Here is a 22,767-nt window from a genome sequence, read left to right on the forward strand (position 1 = left end):
CAGTGTAGGGAGTGTGGCTGTTCTTGACTGTGGACTGCAGTTTGGACTGTCAGTGACACGAGGTGGAGATCTCCCTCTGTAGATCCCCTCCTTACACGGCTGCGGGGAATTCGTGTGCGCTTGTCACAGGGTAATTGACTAAGCAATTTATTGCTGGTTCCTACACCCTCCAGAAAAGACTTCCAAAAGGAGGAAAAGGTAATTTTACTCTCTTTTCCAGAAAATTCGGGGCTACTGATCTTCAGGGTGGTTTATTAGTTATCTGTTGCTATATACTGAATTATTCCAAATCTTTGCATCTTTAAACGAGTAACATTTACTGTCTCTGTTTTAGTAGGTCAGGAATCAGCTGCCTCGCTGGCTCAGGGTCCCTCACAAGGCTGAACCCAGGGTTTTGGCACGGGTTACAGAGTCATCTCAAGGCAGATCTTGGGAAGCATCAATCTCTCCGCTTCCAAGCTTGTTCATGTGGCGTTTGGCAAGCATCGGGTCCTTTCTGGCTGTGGTCCTAGCTATCAGTTCCTTGCCACATGGGATTCTCTGTGGGGCCACTCACAGAATGGCATCCGGCCGCCCTCAGAGCAGTGCGGGAGAAAGGGAGAGAAAGCAAACAGGAGAGATGTTACTGTTGTTTTAGAGGCTAATTTTGGAGGTGTCATTTTATTACTTGTGCTGTCTTCTTCTTAGGGGTGAGTCACTGGGTCCAGTCCCTGGTCCAGGGGAGAGGATGACACAAAGTGGGAATACCAGGGGGCGGGGATGATGGGGAGTTCTCTTGGAGGCTGCCCACCACCAGTTGTTACTTCGTGTGTGTGTGAGTGTGTGTTTCCCAGCTCAAGTCAGAAGCCACACAGCATCTGTAGTATGACTCTATCTAGGCTTCCATGTGGGAGGTGAATTTGGCTGGGTGTTCCTTAGACAGAGCAGATAGTATGCGGATGGAGTCACTGGGTTGAAAGAGAGGGAGTTGCCCGAGATTGCGGCAGCACCAGGGACTCTTGGATAAATGGGCAGAAGCATCCACACGCATCGATGTCTTGTATGTGAGTGTCCGAGCAGGAGCAGGACTTCTGGTGGGATGAGCTGATGCGTTTGCTGGGAGCACTGAGTCTCAGGAGCTGGGTACAAGTCACTAGATCTCCCAGATGGCAAAGAAGGTGTAGAGCCACCTGCCTGTAATAGACCATGTGGTCTTGGGCAGTGACTATCCCAGTAGCAACCATGATAGATCAAAGACCAAACAATCTTTCCTAGGTGATTTTTGACATTTTTTTAGCACTAAAGAGTAAAAGAGCCCCTAATAATGACTGGTATGAGGGAGTCTTTTCATCCTAGTAAATGGAGGGCTAGAAAGAATTTAATCTAGAAAAATGAAGGTAGATGATGTTTCTTTTACTTTCACATTGTAAACATGTTTTATATTTTATTTATTATGTATTTAATCTTTATGACTCTTTGTAGGTGTTGTTTATTCCTTTGATAGACGGGAATATCGAAGCACAGAGCAGTGACTATCTGTTTAGTTGGCTAGCACAGAAGAAGCAGCGAGGGCTCGAGAAACTTCTTGTATTGTGAAGAATCCATTTACCTGGCTTAAACAACAACAACAAAAAAGGAGCTCTATTGCCTATAACTGAGAAGTACCGGTATTAGGGCTGCAATCAGGGAGTGGGGGCATCGGCATGCTGTTTCCCTCCATTGTTTGTCTTCATTGTTCCACGTTCTTCAATTTCAGGCTTTGTGTGGTGCCAGGATGTCTGCCAGCAAGTTCTGACCCAAAGCCTTCCAGACTCAAGTGCCCCGGAGAATGTGGAGGCTCTCACTAAAGCCTCTGCAAAATCTCACTGTCGTTCGGAATCCAGTGGGGCCACACGACCCTGTCCTAATCTCTCACTGGGGGAATGGAATGCTCCTTTGGGCAAGGCCAGGCCACGCGGCCATCTTGGACAAGGAGGGTCACAGAGGGACAAGTCCTTCTGTACACAGACTGAGACCGTGGAATGGAGATAATTTCCCCAGAAATGCGTATCATTCAGTCAAGACACAATTGATTTCCACCAGTAGAAATGCTCACTCCAAACCTTACGTTTTATCGCCTTACTGGATGGTGTACTGATGGTGATACAGCTATTAGCAAATTCATGGGATCATTCCTGATATACTCTGTATAACCCTGCTTTTCACCCACTTCGCCAGTCTAAAAATCTCACTCAACATAATGCATTAATTGTTGGACTATGTCTTTGACACATTCATTTTATATTTGTGTGAAAGTCACATTTTCAACTTTTCAAAAACTGTATTTTAGGAAGCGAGAGCTAGCTACTCTGTTCCTTTTATTTACAATCCTCATTTTCCTTTAAAACCACCCGGATAATGTGGATCCTTGGGAAAATTGTAGCTTTAAATTTGCCGAACATTTTAAACAACTTGCCATCTGGGTTAGTCAGACGTGAACCTGGACCCTCCAGCCCCCTACAAGCTGCCCAGGCAGATGCCGTGTGGAACAGAGATGAGTCAGGCCTACAAAGTCCCGAGCAAATCGTAGGTGAGTGGGCAAAATGAATGAGTGTTATTCTTCTAAGCCACCCAGTTTGGGCTCCATTTGTAACAGTGAGAAATGATGGAGACAAAGGGACTTTCCTTTAAATATGTCTTCGTCTGAAAATTTTATTGCAATCACGGGTTATATTAAAATTCTCTAGAATATGTATTTGGGGGAAAATTAAAATTAAAACATAGCAAGAGTCTCTATTTGTGTTTCCCTTACTGATAATTTAAGCACGTTCTAATTTCCAAATCATCTAATGGTCAAAAGGCATACTAAAGGTGAGGACTGTGTGGGGAGGCTATTTTTTCTTCAGAGCCTTCAGAGTGCTCCTCAGGAATGACTTGGGAAGATGGACATTCCCCATGACCTTAGAGAAACCTGCACTTTTGGAAGTCTGGCCCTTGGGTCTTCCGGCTCCCCTAATGAGCTTGAGCTTGAAGAGACCTCCGACTCACTTTGACATGAAACACATGGGCCACATCAGTCCTCCGACTCTATCCTTTCTTTATTCTTCCACATGTGAGCCAGACTCTAGGTCTTTCTGTCCAAAACTGTATCAACTAGAAGAAAAATGAGAAGCAGACAGCTCTTTGAGAGGGGCTTGCCTTCTGTCTCAGCATAATCAATTATTCTTGCCCTCTCCAGCACGGGAGAAAGGAGTGGAACAGGGAGAGGGAGAGGCTTGGGGTCAGAAACTTTAGGCTTGGTCAGAGCTCAAAGAAATACAGCTGGTTGAGCTGATGGGTCTGGTCTACTGTCCAGAACTATCTATGTACATGCCTTTAGGAGCCAGGGGCTCCATAGTGGTGCCCTCTTCTCAGATAGTCTCAGGGACAAAATGTTGGGGTGGAGAGTATAGCAACTGACTGACTTCGTTGCTGACACTTTTCTTGATTTGATACTTACAAGCACGGGAATTGTATTTGAGCCTATAGAGAAATGTGTCCTAGGATAGGTTATTAAACGCCAAATGTATTAAGAAAAAATTTTTATCAGCCAAATAAGCAAAGTTTGTATAGTTTCATATTGGTTCTTTGCCATCGCTAGAAGTAATTCAAGACCATTTTTTTAAATTGAAAGGTACTGAATGGTAGAAGGCAAGAAGAGGAAGAAAAACAGTGTCTCCTGGTATCACCACCTGAACACAAGCACAAATAACATTTTGGCAGAAACTTGATGCTTAATATGACATACTCATGATCACATGGTTGGTGAGGAACAGCACTGGGACCTCACCCCAGAAACAATGGTTCTTGCACATGTGAATTTTTCTGATGGTGGTCCCTGGGATCTCTTGATATAATGTACATACATCGCCAGTGCTGAACCTGGTCTTCTCTTTGACATTTAGGAGACTAGAGAGACATGACAAAACACAATGTGTGATTCTGAACTGGATCCTTTTGCCATAAAGGACGTTTATTGAGACAACAGGTAAAACTGGAATGGCGTGTGTGAATTCGGTGGTAGTCATGTTTCAGTGTTAATTTCCCGGTTTGAATAGCTGTGCTGGGTTATGAAAATGTCCTTGTTTGTAGGAAACAACCAAACATTTGGGGGGCGATGAAGTGTTATGGAGACAACTTTACTCTCAAGTGTCTGAGGAAAAGTAATTTCTTCTACTGTTCTTGCAAGTTTGAGGTGGTTTCCAAATAGTAAAAACCAGAGGTAAACCAAGCAGAAATAGGAAATGAAAGCTGGGAATGAGCTAGGGGAGGAGTAAGAGAGATGAACTAAAATAGCTGTGGGAGAAGAGGAGGGATTAAGGAGAATTCGTCTATTTAGAAGAGGGGGTGGGATAGGAAACAAGATGCTGACGGAGTTGACAGAAACTGAAGGGGGGGGGGTTGGCTGTGGATTGGGAGAAGTTGGCACGTTAACAGAGAAAAGCCTGGGTATGTGGAAAGATGAAGAAAAAAAGAGGGTGGGGAAGAGAACTAATATTTATTGAATGGCTTCTCTGGGCATTTAAATCCCATTTAACTCTTATATAACTGTGTAAGATGAGAGTTTTATCCACTTTTAAAAGTGAGTAAACCAGAGCTCAAAGAAGTGAAGTAACAGGCCCAAAGTAATACAGCTGGTAAGCAGACCAGGCTTCAAATCCCAGCACGCGTGATTCCAGTAGCAATGGGATGGTAGAGAAATGGTCTCATCACGTCAGAGAAGCGAGAGAATTAATTTTTTCCCCCCTCAGGAATTGCAGTGGATACAGAGATGGAGTGAAAAAGTGATTGTGGAAGTCTGGAGGTTGGGATTGAAACCAGAATTTGAATAATCCGAAGAGATGTGTTACTTGAAGTCATGGGAAGGTGGCAGAAAAAAAAGGAAGAAAAGAGAAGCATTGAGATCTGAAGAGACGTGTTACTTGAAGTCATGGGAAAATGGCAGAAAAAAAGGGAAGAAAAGAGAAACATTGAGAAATATAATTACTTGTCGACGAGAAGAGCCAGAGATAAAAGAGGCATTTGCAGAAGGCTTGAGGGATACAGAGGGTAACTTCTAAGATGCTATCCCATGATGCCCCCTCTTAGTATTCATACCCTTGTGTAATGCTTTCCCCTTGAGTGTGGGCCCACACTGACTGCAGCCTGTGGGACTTTGGCCGGGAGGACCAGCTAAGACTTATCTGGATTTCTAACGCATAGAAACTGAAATAGTAACACGTGTTGATTTAGGTCGCTGAATTTTGAGATACAGTGGATGTTCACTATTCAAGGGTTCCACACTGCAAATCCACCGTACTCACTCAGACTTCCGGGTAACCTCAAAATCACACTCGCGGCGCTGTCCAATGGTCATGCGTGCCTGTGCAGAACAGTGAGAACTTTGAGCCGCCTGGGGCACACCTTCCAGCTGGGGTCTTACAAGACAAGGTTCTGCTTCCTGTTCCGGTCTCATACAGTAAACAAGGGTCCTTTTCATGCTCAATTCAGTGCCACGTTTTGTGCATTTTTGTGATTTTTGTTGGTGATTTCACTGTTTACATGGTGCCCAAGCACAGAGCAGAAATGCTAGTGTTCCTAAACACAGGAATTTCTCCGCATGGAGAAAATTCATGTACCAGGTAAGCTTCATTCAGGCATGAGTTACATTCAGGCTGTTGACTTCGAATTCAATGTTAACGAAGCGACAGTATATATTAAAGCGTATTTAAACAGAAACACACATTGAACGAGGTTATGTGTTGATCAGTTCATGGAAACAGTATGATCGGCGGCTCACAGGAACCCAGCCCTGTAACGGAGGAGCAGTGGGTCAGCATTTGCTAACTCAGCATTCTCAGTGACTTTATAGGACATAACTAACCGCATATAAGCAGAATCAACTATAATTCGTTTCGTTGCAAGAGATAACGAAGACGGGCGAAAATGGGAACTTCGTTCACCGATCTAAGGAGGTCGACTTTCACAAGGAGGTCATGATCAACCATCAGGGGTGCAGGTCGCTTACGAGGGGTCAGGCTAGGGAGACAGTAGTTGGCAGTGATCAGCGTCTGCCATCTAGTTATCATTAAAATGGTCATATATTGAAAAGAAATCATTTTGCCTGGCCCAAGAGACTTATTTCGGATGCATGTGAGTGAAACTCGAGAGGAAAATTAGCCTCAGAAAGCAGTCCCTTTGCTCTGTGAAGCCCGCAGCCAGGTGAGGAGTGGTATGTACAACCGAAAGGTCCCCGCTCAACTACTCTCTGTGACTGTACAGTGATGGAACCGGGACGGCTTTTGGCAAGCACACTGTCCCTGCCCACACAGGGAGACGGTGCAACGGCAAGAAACAGCCCCTTGGGAGACTCGACGGGCCTTGACACAGCTTGTCTCCGATCTGGGGCTGAAAGCTTAACATTTTATTTACTTTGAACTTCAGCCCATAACATATTCTTTCCGATTTTGGTTTCTAATGAGGCTCCCAGCTTCATCCTGGATCCCTGCTCCTAGCGCCGCCCCGTAGTCTAACTAATGAGCGTGCCGAATCCCCACAGAGGGACGCATCTTGTATCATGTGTCGCGCTGGTGTCAGCACGTATGGAAGGTACAGAAATGACCCTACCGAGTCTTTTGAGTTGTAGTGAGTTTTTCTCTTTTTCCACTCTCCCCTTCAAGTGTGGCTCTAAGGATGCGTTGCTTCCTAACAGCTGTAGCGTACGCCACAGGGTGCATTCACCACACTCCCACCCGCCCCCTGCCTCCTGCCGGACTCCGAGCCTGCCTCCCGTTCCCACGGCCGTAGTCAGGGCAAGGGGGAGACGAACAGAACAGTTCACCTTGCAGCGTCATGCCCTTCATTGGACCGTAATCGCTTCTCTGTCTTCTCTTGTCCTTACCTTCACTGGGTAGAGGACAATACCCACTCACTGGGACAGTGACTCATTCGTAGATCGTGAGAACGTGCAGTGTCTCACTTTCTGTAGAGCAGCTGTTCCTTGGATTATTCCAACCACGTTTGGAGGGGCAGAGCTACAGATCTGGTTATTAGGTTTGCTTGTTTGTTTTAAGGCACAGGGGCTAATTCTGATTTTGCCTGCAGGCTGTAAAAGTGTGTGTGTGTGTCTGTGTGCGTGTGTGGAAGCCCCAAACTAAAAATAAAATGCCATTTAATGTATTTTGATTTTAAAATAGATACACGCCCCCAAAGGCAAAGGAAAGAGAAAGGAGAAGTTGACAAAAATCAAGTAACCACAAAAGCCGAAAGTAGCACTGTCCTCAAGCACCAGGGGCAGAGCTAGACTGACATCCACACAAGTCTACGGCAGAAGTGGAGCTGGAGAAAGACTCTCACTGACACAGAGAAAGGAAAGCCCATGACTTGTGGAATCAATTTTTATTTCTGAATTATACAGAGAGGCTATATATATATTTTTTTAATATGGTGGTGTTACATATCTTTATATTATTAACCCACGCTATTTAGGGAGAAACTATTTATTTATTTACCAAAACAGAGTCTAATAGATACTTTATTCTGAGCAAACCCAATACATGGTAGAAAAACTTTCAAATATATAAAAGATTAGTTTGTGCACATCTAAATGTTTCTAAGGGAGCAGACTACTGAGGCATTGTGATTAGATGAGGCGCAAACGTAGTGACATAACCAAATACTTAAAATGACATCTTAATCACACAAAAGCTTAGAGTAGTGACTTCCTCACACAGGTCGGAGTGTATCTTAGAAGGTAGCCCCACAAAACATTGTATGGCTTCCAAGGAACTTCAGGATTTCTTCTACACCCAGCTAGTGCCCTCACACAAACTTTTTCACTCCTTGATGGTATCTTCTGTGTAGATTTACGTTCTTTCTTAGTCAAGGAGCTAAGCAAAGAGCAACTGGTTGCCACCTTGGGAAAACAAGACTTATGCCCCGTGACCACCTTGGTTCCCTGACCTACAGACCTACAGGAAAAGTGTAAAACAGTTCCCAGAAGTCAGAACCAAAGCAAGAATGCTCAGAATGCAAGAGCTAGATAGCTACTGATGTCAATGTTTACATCTGTCTACCTATCTGCTTAGGGATTATTTTTTCCAGGATTCTTCTAGAATTCTATTTACTCGGACTGAATTTACAGAGTGGCTTTTCTCTAGCACGTGCACTTAATGTGTCTTGTTTAAGATAATAAAATAGCAGATGCCTATCGGAACAGTGGTGCAGCCCATAGAACAGCCCAGAGAAAAATCAGTGACTGGGAGAGAGGTTCGTAATTTCCATGTAGGAACAGGAAGCTTCCAACAGAATATCGCCTGAGTAGTTTTCCATGAACAGGCTAGACAGGGTCAAGGGAAAGTGAATGGCGAGATTGTTGCCATGTCCGGTTGAATATAACAAGACTCTTCTATCAGAAGCTCTCTGTTCTCAGGCTTGTACCAACTCAACACAACCCTGATTTCTTCATTCCCTCCTGTGGCTCGAGGGACCACTTCATTCATTTTCCAAAATGGGACATGGCTGAGCAAAAGGGAGCTTTGTTAATAACTACCCCAGAGCAACAGTGGTCCCTGGGTGAACCTACCAGATATTAGGTCACTGGTCTTATGTCAACACGGAGCTCTGGGAGAGGCATAATTTGGGCTTCCCAAGGTGGAGCTGGGTGGAGAGACAGCATATGTTCTGGGGTTTTTCTATTGGACGAGACAGATGCTAGGAGGGCGGAGACCCAAAAGAACACAGTTCAACAAGATACTCAGTTGAAAGGGACACAGAGAGGGGAATTCGGTTAAGTATGGCTTATGGAGGGAAGAGCGCTGACCTGTGTGTATGAGCGCGCGTCTGGAAGGCGGGTGGGAGACAGACATGAAGCAAATGAGGCAGCAACATTCAGTCCCCCGCACAAAGAGGTCGACCTCAAGGTGTCTGCAAGCGCCTGAAACCCAGGACTCGAGTGCCCTGGACAGCTCTCCTGGATGTAGCCACCAGCCCAAACCCACGGTGGAACCCTGGTCTCCACTGCATTTTTACTATTGTTAGCTTATTAGTAACAGGTGATACCCGAGAATAAGAACGGCCCCCAGAGAGCGTTCAGGACCTCGGCAACACCCGTGAAACAGCCAGAAGGCTTCTAAGCAGGCTTCACTTGGGGTCACGGAAACAAACCCCAAGCCATGCTTTTGTGGGGAGGACTCCCTGTCTTTTTCAGCGAGCTATTTATTTTACTGAGTAGGGAGGCCAATATTTTCTTTTTAAAGAATAAATCATTCTGTTATAGCAACAAACATTCAAATCCTAGATGGGAGAAGGGGGGAGAATGGGTGCGCTGGGGCAGGCAGGGCCCAGCAAACTCCTCCTATAAATAGAGTAAAATAGCTTAGGCTTGGTGGCCCCATGGTCTGCTGCCACTGTTCCACTCTGCCACTGCTATGCAGAGGAGCCCCAGAGAGCCTGTGAACCAGCTCGCGAGGCCGTGTCCCCACAAAACTTTCTTTACGGGTCCTGAAATCTGAATAAATTTCGTATGTCGTGAAATATTAAAAAATTTTTTTCGACCCCAGTGTGAAAGCCATTCTTAGTGACAAGGCCGTGTGAAAACAGGTGCTGTGCTAAATTCGGCCATGGCTTTGCCAAGCCCTCTGCCAGAGGCCCGCAGATTTGAGAGCATGCTGGGATTTTAAAGGGCATGTGAAGACGACCCAGAGGCATTTTGCAAATGATAGTAGGCACTCCTATTGCCTTTTAAACCTCTGGTCAGATTAAAGCGATTGAAAACAGATTGCTTTTTGTGACGCCTGTGAGAGAGAACTTCAGAGAAATGAAGGTCCCCAAATAATGAATTTCTGAGCGGGACACCTTCACTTGAGTCCTTGGCACTTACAATGTAACATTTTGAACGAAGCTGACGGCGTGAAGCGCAGATAGCTACCAAAAAATGCCAACATCAGCCCTTAAGTTTCTCAGCGTGGAGGTCTTCAGCATCCATCGGAGAAATAATTATTTTTAAAAAGACCGATTCACAGAAAACACGATGCCCGATTTGATAACTAAAACAAAACTGATGTGAATTAGAACACCTGGGTCCCTTTGGGACATCAGAGACGATTCACGGGGCCAAGAACCAAGCGGGCACACTCAGCGGACGGTGGCTTCACACCCGAGTCTGGCTTACAGCTGTGCTAAGCGAGTCTAGGGTTTTAAAGGCGGAGTTCCATGGGGGGCCACTTGCCCAGGGAGCGTCGAGCCCCGGGTGTCTTAAACCTAAAATGATCGCCAAGGAGAAATCCAGACAATCTCTGGCAACGAAGCCACTCGTGATTAAGAGCGGACAGAAGGTATCTGATAGGTCAACACCCGTCTGAGAGATGAGATGCCACTGCAGCAAGGGTTAGCAGAATATTGAAAGGGAAGGTCCTATTGTCTTGCTAAGGTTCAACTGAAATCTTTGAGGCACGTAATTGGCAAAATAGGAAAATACACACAATTTCATAAAATATGCGAAGAGTAAACAAATTCCCTTACTGTTTTTCCCCTTAGAAATTTAGAGTGGTGCCAGGTAGTGCAAAGTGGAAAAAAGTCGCATCCGCCCCGTCTCTTCTGGGTCGAGAGGCTTCAGCAGAATCACGAAGCAGAAGAGTATCCTCTTCTTCCAGCCAAGGCCAGCTAGGGCTTTTCTTTTAGCTTCAGGTCAATACTTAGGGGAAAAAAGGAAGAAAATAATGAGAAACGTGAGCAACTCAATATGAAACATTCCGTGGTGGTTTGGAGTAGCAGGTGTTTGCTTTTTTCCTTCCCCAAAGGACTTACTGAAAATAAATCATGCGAGGTTCTTACGCTAGAAAAACCTGGTAAGTCACAACCCTCCCCTAGTTGTCAAGGCTTTCTCTCAAATGCGGAATGTATTTTTTCTTAAAAAGCTGTTTCTGGAAGCATTTTACGCCTCTCGAAATGATCGAAGGAGGCAACAGACACGTGGGAGGGCTCGTTTCTGAAGCAGACTAAGGAACATTATTGCATTTTGGGAATAAGGGATCTACTTGTTTCTAGTAAATGGCCTTCTCTTGTGGGGCAAATCCATGATCTGCTTGAAGTAACAGCTGATAAGTGCTACATAGCAAGAAAGTGGTCAACAATGAAATAATAGCACAACAAAACAAAACAAAATAAAACCATAACACTTTCTAGAGCCAAAGAATTTGTTTGAAAGGGGTTTGCCTACCTGATTGAGATGGATTCTTATAACCTAAGGAAAGGTGGTTTTTTAAGAAAGTCTCATGGGCTCCCAATAATCTAGAAAATAATTCTAAGACCTCCTTGGGCCACACTCTACCGCCTCTCAGTGAAGTTGTGATAAACTTCCTGGCACCTACCAGAAAAGAGAGCTCCAGCCAGGATGCTCAAAAGAAGAATTTCAGTCATGAACAAAGAAAAACACCGTTTGAAAGAGGCAATTCGGGGAGTATCTGTGGATTTTGCTTAGACCGGCCTTCCTGGCCCTTCCGTCCACACGCTGCACCTGGGCTTTGCTGGTGGGATCTGCAGCAGCTGAGGGGTTCCTTCATGCTGCTTTGCAAAGAAAGCCACGGGTAACCCATGCTGCCTGTCCATCTAGTTTACAGGACTAAAAAATATCTTTCCTTTGAAACGCCCTCAATTCTACCATTTATTAGCTTGGGGCCTTGGCCAAGTTACCTACCTTGCCTAAATGTCTATGTCTGTATCTGTAAAATAGAATACTCCTACCTCTCTCAACGCTTGCTAGGGATTGTCTCAAGTGTTTCCAGTAGTAAGTAGGAGGACGAGCATTACTCTGGTAGTGTATCAGTAGTACTCAGGGTCTTTTTGAAAGGCGCCCTGATAAAAATCTGAAAACAGAACACTCACACCATGACGCCCCTTCTGAAACACCTCATTTTTCACTTTTTAAATAAGACTTTTAGTAATCTCTACATCTAATGTGGGGCTTGAACTCATGACCCCGAGATCAAGAGTCACATGCTTCACTAACTGAGCTAGCCAGGTGCCCCCACACTGACTTTCTGGGAAACCTTCTAGGGTTTTAGAAATGCATCCCTTCAACTTTTGGTAAACAAAAAACTGAAACACGAAAACCTATTTACACAGTTTATGGAAGAAGCCAGGGATGGTCAAAAGTGGACGATTTTTAAGTAAATAAGGAAACCACACTGAAGATTAATTTTTGAGACAACAGTTGTCCTGTGGGGCCAACGAAGCTACCAGCGATGTTACTAATTTAAGTTTCTCCAAATAGGACCACATTCCCTGGATCGGACACACTTTTTATTTGCGTAAAACTATTTTAAAAGCATGCGCAAGTCTTAGGACATGAACAAACAAAATCCAAACTTGAAAGTGAAGGAGACGAGCAACTAGATACTTTTTAAAGTAGAATGCTTTTTGGGAAAAATTTACCTCGAATCAGAATTACAGGACAAAAGGAATATTCCTCCCCTTTGGGCAGGTGGGCTGAGATTTCTATAAGCAACTTTCCAGGGAGACATAGAAACTACAGGCCATTCTGGCTTCCCACATGAGTTAAACGAGGTTCCTTCCAAAGTATCTGACAAGATTGTGTAATGATGAATACAAACTCTCATGTTTTCTGTAGGAAGATCGGGGGATAGGCCTAACTTCCCTTTAAGGAAAAGAAGAGAGGCACATTTCATTTGAATCTTGGCTTGATTGAGCTTCTCGAAACTGCCTCTGCAGGTTACCCATTCTATACTAGCTACAGAAGGTGTAAAATGCTTCCACGCAGGAGCAGACAAAGGTAAATGAGGCCCCTTATCCTTATACTACGAAAGCCAGAAATCCAGGGCTAGAAGCCAGCGTAAGAACTTCTTGGCCACTCTTGCCCCTCAGCCTGGATCTCATCCTTTGCGCTGGGATCAGGGGCCTGATAAGGGCTTGGGAAAGACAGGGCTGAAGAAAACCAGCCAGGTGAAGGTTATGTTCTAAGAAATGGGAAGTAACATTCACCTTTGTAGCATCCCTCCCTCCCCCGTGCCCAGCCCTGCAATGAACCCAAACAAAAAGCAGTGCTCTACCCCCGCCCCCCCAACCCAGTGAGCCCTACATACAAACAAGGAGCCAGACAGGACAGACAAAGGAGTGGGTAAGCCCGCAGATGTTGCAGCCTGGGCCCATGAGCGACAACCCCTCCACGCAGCTCGTGAACCGCGGGCCTGGGACTCTGCTCTAGGGGGCGCTGTTTTGCAGAGGGAGGGGAAATGTGCAGAAGAATGAAGGTGGCCTAAGGAGCTCTGTTTTTCCCTTGCAAAACTTCGTGTGGCAATTTGCTTAAAGCAATTGTTGCCTTCATCAAAGAGGTGGGAGAGGTGAAACCTTCAGAAAAAATAGCAGTGTGATTTCCAAAAGCCCCCTTACGGCCTTTGTTCTTTACTCTTTCTTGCGGGGACCTTCTCTCTGGGGTTTTTATCTATAAACTGCCTTAAACTGTAGGGTCCTCGCGGCCCCCGCTCTGCTGTGCTATGATTTTCCATCCTTGCTTCGGACCTCGAGGGAAAGGAAGTCCAAAGAGAACAAAACTCGACAGTAGCTGCCACATTTAAGTCCCATCTTTGCCCCTCCTGGATTCGGGGAAGGACAGTGTTAAATTCTCTACAGTTCAGATCAGATGAGGAGCCCTCAGCTGGGTGGCCAGGTTCCCTCGGAGAGCATGTTGGTGACTGCACTTTAGTCCCTGCAACTGACAAGTCTGTTTCTTAGGCAACTAAGTTTGTCCTCCTCCAGACTAACCAAAGTTAGATCAGAGGCCGCACACCCATTCCAGAATTATGACCACCTCTCTCTGATTTCAAAACCACTGGCTCTGGAACTGCAGACTCCAATCCCAGCTCTGGGACATTTTTACAACTGTAAAGCGTGCGACTGGTCAGATCATCTCTGTATGCCACTCTTTCCAGAGCTGTAAAATGTACCTCGTAGGCTTATCCTGAGGGTAAAAATCAGATAACGTGCCTGAGGCTTTTCACATAGAACTCGGACGTGGTGGGCACTCACTACGTGTTCGATTTCCACTTCTCAGGATGAGGCCAGCTGGATTAGCTCTTCCTAAAGTTCCATCCGGACTCCACTGCCTCTTGGAATTTTCAAAACAAGGACATCTTCTCCCCCAGCCACTCAAATATGAAGTTCATATGAAAGTGCCAACTTTCACTAATTAAAATAGATGATGTAATTCAGAAAACAGAGTTGCATTCCTCCTGCCCAAATGCTCTTACATCTGGCTCTCACATTCATTTTCTGCTCATTTTTGGACTGGAAAAAAGAATGCCAAGTAGACTTAAGCTGTCCTTAGGGAATGTAATAGTGATCATGAAAGAGACGGTGTGGAGCCGGCACATTTCTCTATTTAAAGTTCTGATTTGAGAAACGGAGCCCCTGAGAGCTGAACATCTGAACAGAGTTTACCCAATCCTTGATGTATTTTTGTTTTCTTTCAGAGCCCAGCCATACGATGTTACAAGTAACCACACAGATGTTATGGATGGTGAATTCTTACTCCTTCTCCATGGAAGACATTTCTGGATCATTGTAAAGGCAGCTAGTTCTGAGTGCAAGGAAAAACAAAATAGGAAGCAAGTAAACATTTTCTCCACTGTTACCACTTTGTAAGCACAACAGACACAGGCATTTTAAACTACCTGATGTCGTCTCATTGCTAATATGGAACAAATCTACGCCTGATTCTTTTACCATCGGTTTTGAAATGTAGTAACTGCCCGTGATTTAGAAGCGTAAAAGGAAGACTGAAATTCCAAACAGCTCCAGTGGTCTCTTCTGGTCTTGTTACTTTGTCCTGACTTTTCAGTCTACCTTATTCAGAGAGATCATGATATCGCAAGTGTTTCTTTGGAACACAAGTAACACACTTGATACATAAAGGACAGCCCCTCTCAAGCAGCCTAATTTTATTTGCACACGAACACAGTTAACTTTCAGTTTGCACAAGAATGAGGATTTTCGTAGACACTAAAAGAAAAAATGCCAGGGTCAGCTTTCCTTGTTACAGAAAAATAACAGGACACTTACTACTATACGGCTGAGCTGTGTTTGGGTAATAAGAGTGAATCCGAAGATTAACCTAAACTGAATGTGTCCAGAAAGAAAAATGTAACCATATGAAATAAATGAGTTTTGTTACAATGTATGAACGTGTTTATGCTTTTGGTGTAATATTAGCTGCTTTTAATATTCCAATGTGGTGGCATTCCTCTGTAAGCAAATTTCACATGTGTTCTATATTAATTTCTGATTAACAGTACATTTCAACTTTTACTTTCTCCCCTCTGGTCATCTTTTATTATGGGCAAACAAAATATTTAAAGAGATTTTATTATCTTTTTATTTCTTATTTTTTAGAAAGATTTTACTTAGAGAGAGCGAGAGCACGAGAGCAGGGGAAGGAGCAGAGGGGGAGGGTGGAGGAGGGGGAAAGAACCTCAAGCCGACTCCATGCTCAGCATGGAGCCAGATTCGGGGTTTGATCTCAGGACCCTGAGATCATGACCTGAGCCAAAACGAAGAGTCAACCCCCCAGGAGCCCCTCTGTGATCTTTTTAAATGAAAGGCTTCCTTTTATAATGTGAATTATTTCATTAGGTAATACATCTGTTTGAACATAAGAGGTTCAGTTATTCACATTAGACATTTTGTTGAGATGGCAGAAGGCGATCGATCTCCCTGGGAAGGACAGAGCGCTTCCCTCTGCCCCCTCTACCCTTCTCACTGGTGGTCAGGCATTTTTATGGAGAATATTTGGCAACTTGAGTGAACAAGGACAGTCAGGCAAGTGTTAACAGTATGCTAGAAAAACCTAGCAAAGCTGGAATGGCATCAAGAAAAGCCATTCTTCTGAATCTAACTTCTGTGTTTTTTCTTTGCATAATCCCTTCCAATGAAAACAGCAATTTCCAATCCATTTAATACTATCATTCCAAAGGCAGCTGATGGATTCTTTACCATTTTCAAAATAAGAACAGCTCTCTGTACACAACTAGTCCTTCCCACATATTTTCCCTCCTGCATAGATGTCAAGTTTTAAGGAAAACGTAGGGCAGGCTGAAGAAATCACCTTCTGAAAGTCAATTAAGAGGTGGTGTGTATGGGCGGAAAAGGTGAATGATCGAAAATAAAGCAAAACAAGAGCAAGATAGGTTTTGCTCCCTGATGAGGTAGGTGTTTGCCTTCGGTTAGAACCAGCCTGAAGTTTTTAAATAGAGGTCATGTGGAAGGACGGGTGTGTCTGTTAATAGAAAGAACCTGGGTTAACTGGCTTCTAGACCCTAACCATAGGTCTGCAATGACCATGTTTTCTGAACGCCAAATCATATACAATCTGTCCGAGGACTGGGAGCCACTTCAGAGGCCGAAAGGTAGTTAAAGAGATGTAGTTAGTAGGCTGGTACGATAGGATTTAGAGGCATCGCGATCATCTGTGGCGCCAACCGTGTAAAGTTCTTTCCCCCTACATTTTCAAATGTGCAAATGTATTTCAAGTCCTCGCACAGGTCATGTCACCATCAAAAGGTGGAGGATCAGCTGGAGAGGAACTGAGACAGGCAGCTTACCCGCTGAACCCAAAACAAGAGCATTGACTCCTAAGACAAATTTTATTCGGGCATTGGCTTTCAGGTGGTGATTGTCGGAGCGTGGTCCTCAGACGGGCAGCAAAGGCATTACCATAATGTGTTAGGATTACCGATGCTCAGGCCTGCTGACTTAGAGGCTCTGAGCTGAGTCCCAAGACCCTGTGTTGGAGCCAGTGTTCCATGTGATCCTGCTGTGCAGTGAAGTCTGAGAACCACTGCTCCACGGTGATGAACTGGATTTTATGCACATTCGTTAATTTATGCGGCAGAAATTTACTGAGCATCTACTATGTGCTAGGCATGCTTGGTGCTTCTGTCAGGAAGGAGATCAAGTCGTCTCAGGATCATCCTAGACTATCTGGACACCTGGGGAGGGAGGGTGTGGGGCTAGGGAAGCGAAGAGAGGGAAAGATCGGAGAGGAAAAAAGAGAAAGCTACACAATAAACCCCAAATAACTATTTCCCTAGGTAGCTAAACAGGAAGGGCCGACATGTGGAGGGAGGGAAAACTCTACTGAAGGGGGCAAGATTTTATGGTAATAATGAAAGAACATGGCCATATGACTTACAATGGGTTTGGCTGGAAAATTATTGATTTCCCTCTCCTCAATCTTTTGTCTTGAAAACACCTCCTTAATTTTATAAATATGTTATCATTGTAAAAAAAATCTGAAAGACAAACTCATTGCTCTTCTGTCTCTGGGGAATCTAATGACACCATGCAAACTGAGTGCAGATAAATGTTAACGGGGTGCATTACGCCAACATCTGGTTCCTTGGTTCCTAACGTCTTCCTTTCTTTTCCAACTTCTGGTTTGTAACAGTTGAGTCAGAGACTAAGAAGATTCTGTTAGTGTAGAAATTCAAATACTTTCGAGTACTGTTAGTGTAAACGGGTGTCAGTTATCTTGAACGAAAACTTAAAGATAGGAATATTGTAACACGAAACTACACTAATGTCAAGGTTTCTAAGGCAAAAATCTTTCCTTGAATTAATTAATTTCAGTCTTTTTTTTTTTTTTTTAAATGAGCTCTATGCCCAGTGTGAGGCTTGAACTCACAACCCCGAGATGAAGAGTCGCATGCTCTTTCAACTGAGCCAGCCAGGTGGCCCTTTTCCTCGAATTTTAACCCAAAAGGTCCACTCTAAAGGCAAATAATTCTACAGATTACCTGCAATAAGAATGTGTTGTAGTAAAAAAAAAAAAACAAAAAAACACCTCAATGGATTGTTCTCAGGAGGAATTGGCATTTATACTTATATAGAAAATAAAACCTTATTTATTCAGAATTTGTAGCTTTTTGGACATTGCCTGGGTTTCTGTTTTTGCAGTATCTATTAAAATGGGAACTAGTTATAGAAATTAACAGTGTAAGCAACATTTGAAGTGGAGAAGAAGCTTTAATATAGTAAACGTTCCAAATAGTACCTGTCTACTTGACACATAGTGTCAGAAAAATTTTTGGACTTGGAAGTAAGAAAGGGAAATTACTGGATTTTCTTTCAAAGCAATGCTGAGTTGAGTTTCTGTTGATGGGCTATTTTACAACTCTTTGGGGGCAGAGGTTAACTTGTACATTTTTGTTGAAAAGAGATGCAAATAATTTCTGTCCAGTGGAAAAGATCATCCTAGGTCACAGTTTATTGCTCTGTTGGACACTGATCCATTTTGTATCTAAACTAATAATCTTATCCTAACATTCCTCGATAAATCACTCAATGAAATCTAGCTTTGCAAATGTTCTTTGAACCGGTTTTAACACTTACTGGCTCCTTCATTAAATAATTAGTTGAATAAAATCATTGGCATGTATCCACTTTACAGTTGCATTAAAGTTCAGGTTTTGCCCTTTTGAAAACTATACTTTAACAATAGGGAGTAATGATTCTTTTTCTATTCATCCAAATAGCTCAGAAGCATTATTTTGTTAAGCAATACTTCCAAGTCCGCTAAATAATGTGCTTAAAAAAACTTGGAAAGTGACAAAACTGGTTCTACAAAAATATTCCAAATTTCGACGTGTCATCATTTCTCTCCATTAGTATGAGTTAGTGAGCTTTTGTTGCCTCAAAATATCTAACAATCATGTGGATGTTATGCTATGTGGTAATGCCTGTGATGTGTTCCTGGGCTGTAGTGCCAAAAATTGCGTGTACATAAAAAAAAAGAAACAAACAAACAAACAAACAATGGTAACAAATGTGTTCTTTAAGATAAGCAAGATCACAGGGGAAAGTAGGTTGTAGTAGGAATACCAGCAATTGCATCTATCGTGGGACAAAGGGAACATTTCAAGTGCAGCATTATTATCAGGAGGCAAGACTAAAACACCAGGCATGCAGTCCTCCCGATTCATTCCGGAAATGCAAGCCAACATCACACCAGCTGCCGAATGAAAAGCAAGTCTTACTTAGCTGCTTCTGATGCTTCCCTCAGTTCTTCATCCAGTCTGCATGAGCAAAAATTATCGGTGTAGAAAAGAAACAAAAAAGAAGCAAGCACAGCGTGAGAGAGTCACCCAGCAAAGCGGAGCCAAACATAAGTGGAGCATATGTGCTTTTAGAAACCATCCTTTGGGGCACCGAGACGCGCTCCTTCGATTGGACCTGGTGCCCTTTCCTCCCATTCGGTGTTTCTGTAGGGTTACTCTGCCAGTTCCTTCAGAAAGGTGCATCTACAAGTTGCAAGGAGATCAGCAACATGCTGGCTGAATAAAGCCGAAACCGTCCACATCGGTCTGTGGGGCAGAGTTAGAGAGAGCTTGCAGCCTGGGCCAAGTCAAGGGTGTATCTGGTTTAGTGGGTTTTGGTTGCAGATTTGGCTGACCTCAACAGCTTTACACACAAGACAAAGACCCAGAATGGGAGACTACAAGGAGCTGATAGAATGACCTCTCGCACTGGTAGCATGTTGAGGTCACCCACGAGTGAGACACTGGTGCACACACACAGAGGGTCCAGCGTGAAGGGTAGCTCGGGAGAGTTTACCTCACACTTCTCTTATAAGATCTCTCTTCATCGTACCTTACGAGATAAAAAATGAATGCAATGAGGAAAACGAGCAAACAGATGGAGAAACGACAGGTATGTGGTTTAAAGGACAGTCAAAACGAGACAGCAAAAGCCTACCCCCCTTCCCCCCAGAATCATCAGATTGCCTTTTGGGAGAAAACTTATTTTCATTTGATAAAATCCATGAGTTAGAATTCGTAATGATATACAGCCAATCCTCATTATTCGCAGATTCTGTGTCTGCAAATTTGCCTACTGATTAAACCTGTATCTGTAACCCCAGCATCAATACCCGTGGCACTTCCGTGGGCACTTGCTGACTTTCACTGAGTGGCAAAAAATTTGAGTCACCTGATGCGCACCTTCCCAGCTGAGGTCGAAAAAAACAAGGCTCTGCGTCCTCGTTTTAGCTCTCGTGCTGTCAACAGGCGTCCTATTTGCAACCTATTTAATGCCATGTTTTCCCTGTTTGTGCTGTTCGTTGGTGATTTCGCCATTTCAAATGGCCTCGAAGCATAGTGCGTAAGTGCTGGCCGGTGTTCCTAAGCACGAGAAGGCTGTGATGTGCCTTACGGAGAATACGTGTGTGTTACAGCAGCTTTGTTTAGGCAGGAGTTATGGTGCCGTGGGTCGTGAATTCAATGTTAGTGAGTCAACAGTATGCATCAGATAAGGTGTCTTTAAACAGAAACACACATAGAACAAGGTTATATATTAATTGGCTAATGAAAATTAACCAGATGCCTGGAGGAACTTAGCCCCATACTCCCCCTAGGAACAATGGTTCCACATTCGCCAGTCAGGGTTCTAGAACATCACGGCCACCAATAACAAGAACTGACTGTAATCAGTAATTATAAATCTGATTCCAGATGGGGCAGGTTTTTCTTTCATTCAAGCCCTTTGATGACAGGCTCCATCCCAGTTGAATACGGGTCTTGGGATTGGCTGAGACCAGACTCTTTGAATGTTACTCAGTAACAGGAAGGGGCTATAGCTTGTATCAATTTGAAAATGGCATAACATGAAAATGAGACAGTGGAGGACGGGAACAGAAGTGGCAGAAAGGACATCCAGAGAAGACGGATTGCACAAGACAGGAGAAAACATGGACCCCTGGGGAGGACATAGATGGTTGTCAATTTCTTTGAAATGGAACCCTTCCTCCTGAAGAAACTTCTCCTGAATGGGAGCCTTTGAAAAAACGATGGGTGTCGATGAATGAAAAGTGTCCTGGACATGTTTAACTTCTCATTTACACGGTCCGCTATGAGACTGAGTCCCTAAAAGCAACATCAGGATAATAACATTCTGACTTGCTAACTGAGTCCAGGAGGCTTCCTGAAGGCATTATGCACATTTTCATTCGATCCTCGGGACCGGTCTATGAATTGCCCCCTACTCCTCCCTTTTCTGGATGCTGCAGCTGAGACAATGGAGAGTTTTAATAGGTTGCCTGAAGTCTTAGAGACACTGGGGGACGGAAGGAAGATTCAAATCTAATGCTAAGTCTCCAACATCCATTTTCTTCTTTTTTTCCAACAGGAAGCCTTACTGTATTCACTGAGAAAGTGGCCATTTCCCCTTGAAGAGAAAATGTCCTTGTTATCTTTTGCAAATGGAGGCAGCGTTACAGGAGGTGGGCGCTCCAGTGACTTTTTTTTTCTCATGACCTTGAGATCAAGACCTGAGCTGAGATCAGGAGTCGGGCACTTAACCGACGGAGCCACCTGGGAGCCCCTCTAGTTACTTTATTTTATTCAAAGAGTAGGAGCGGCTCTGGAGATGGGGAGGCACCTTTCTGAGGCAGCAGGACAGAGCTGTGAGGTTCGCTAGGTGTGGGAACCCCAGAAGCTAAGTAGATCAAAGCCATGGTTAGAATTATAGAAACACTGTTTGATTTGGCTGAGCCAACGGCAGTTCGAAGCCAAATCACTATCCTGTGTTCACCTCCTACCAGCACAAGGAAAACCAAATGCATCTGCTGCTGAGCTTTGACTTCAGACAGATACTTTAAGGGAGGTCAAGGAAACTACTAGAAAAGGGGATGGGAATTCTGGTGCCAGGCTGACCTGGGTCTGAATTCTAGTTCATCTCATCCCTGCTCCTACTTACACTGTGCATAAGTAACTTTTCTTTACTGTTAGTTTCCCTGATCTGCAGATGGGGGTTTACTGTGGAGATTAAACACGTGATACGAATAAGCACGTCTATGCCCGACATAGTATTGCCACTAAACGCAAGTCCTTTCCTTCCAGTTTCTTTTCCTTTTTTTAATTAATTATTATTATTATTATTTTTTTTAGTAAAGGGACTCTTTTTTGGAAGTGCAAATTGGGAGGTCCATTTTGTTATCCGTCTTAATGGAGGAGGACGGGGCAGGGTATCCTTATCTGTTCTCTTTGAGCTAATGGTTAAATTCCTCCCATTTTTAATTAAAAAGACGAGTGAATCAGACACAGTGGAAGAAAAGCACAAGCCACAGAAAACAATGGTTCTTTGCAACAATGAACCAAACAGGAGGGTTCATTTGTCAGTATCCACATGTTTAAGGCTCAGCTCCAAGTGGTCACTGTTAACTGTTACTCATTATTTTTGCAGCATGATCTAGTGACCTTCAGTCTCCATGCCTGCTCCTCACAGGCTGCGGCTACATTACCCTGTCCTGAGGAAGGCGGTCATCCCTAACCCCGCCACCTACCACCCTGCCTTACCTTTCACCTGAAGGGAACCATGAAGAAGAAGGATGTAGAAGAAAACAGAGAGATGGTAGTTCCCTGCCCCCCGGCCCTTTCCCTAGGGTCATGTGGGTAAGTTCCTTTCTATAAGGCAATAAAGAAATCAAAGCTATACTCAGACCCAGCTGTGTTTGTGAGAGTGGGAATCACAGGTGACAGATTCACCGATTCATGTTAACTTCATGCCGTCCCCAAAATGGTAGCAAAATTCAAGGTGAAATGAGCAATAATCAATAACCCCAAGAGAAGATTATGTAAAAGAGGATCTCAAAGAACAGAACAGTTATCTATGGGTTATGAGAAAAAAAAAATCTATTTATTGGAAAATATTTAATATTTGTTTTAAATAGAAGATAATGCCATTTCCCCAGTATTCCAGAAATGAGTTCTTTTGCAACCTCCCTCT

At 43.9% G+C, this 22,767-nt stretch overlaps 1 protein-coding gene across 6 annotated transcripts in view; it reads right to left on the reverse strand.

The window, feature by feature from the left end:
* Positions 1–7,357: 7,357 nt before the first annotated feature.
* PRUNE2 (prune homolog 2 with BCH domain) overlaps positions 7,358–22,767 on the reverse strand; it is a 248,761-nt gene continuing 233,351 nt past the window's right edge. The window contains exons 17-20 of one of the 6 annotated variants that reach the window (XM_044391105.3): positions 19,600–19,635; positions 19,023–19,061; positions 14,522–14,569; positions 7,358–10,669 (exon numbers count right to left, since the gene is read on the reverse strand). In XM_044391105.3, coding sequence (XP_044247040.2) covers positions 10,639–10,669; positions 14,522–14,569; positions 19,023–19,061; positions 19,600–19,635 — 154 coding nt within the window. In that variant the 3' untranslated portion in view covers positions 7,358–10,638. The remainder of the gene's footprint in view (positions 10,670–14,521; positions 14,570–19,022; positions 19,062–19,599; positions 19,636–22,767) is intronic. The other 5 variants (XM_048218333.2, XM_057305531.1, XM_048218334.2 and 2 more) reach the window with 5 other exon arrangements.

The sequence above is a fragment of the Ursus arctos genome, unplaced genomic scaffold (genome assembly GCF_023065955.2).
Source record: "Ursus arctos isolate Adak ecotype North America unplaced genomic scaffold, UrsArc2.0 scaffold_33, whole genome shotgun sequence".
NCBI classification, from domain to species: Eukaryota; Metazoa; Chordata; class Mammalia; order Carnivora; family Ursidae; genus Ursus; species Ursus arctos.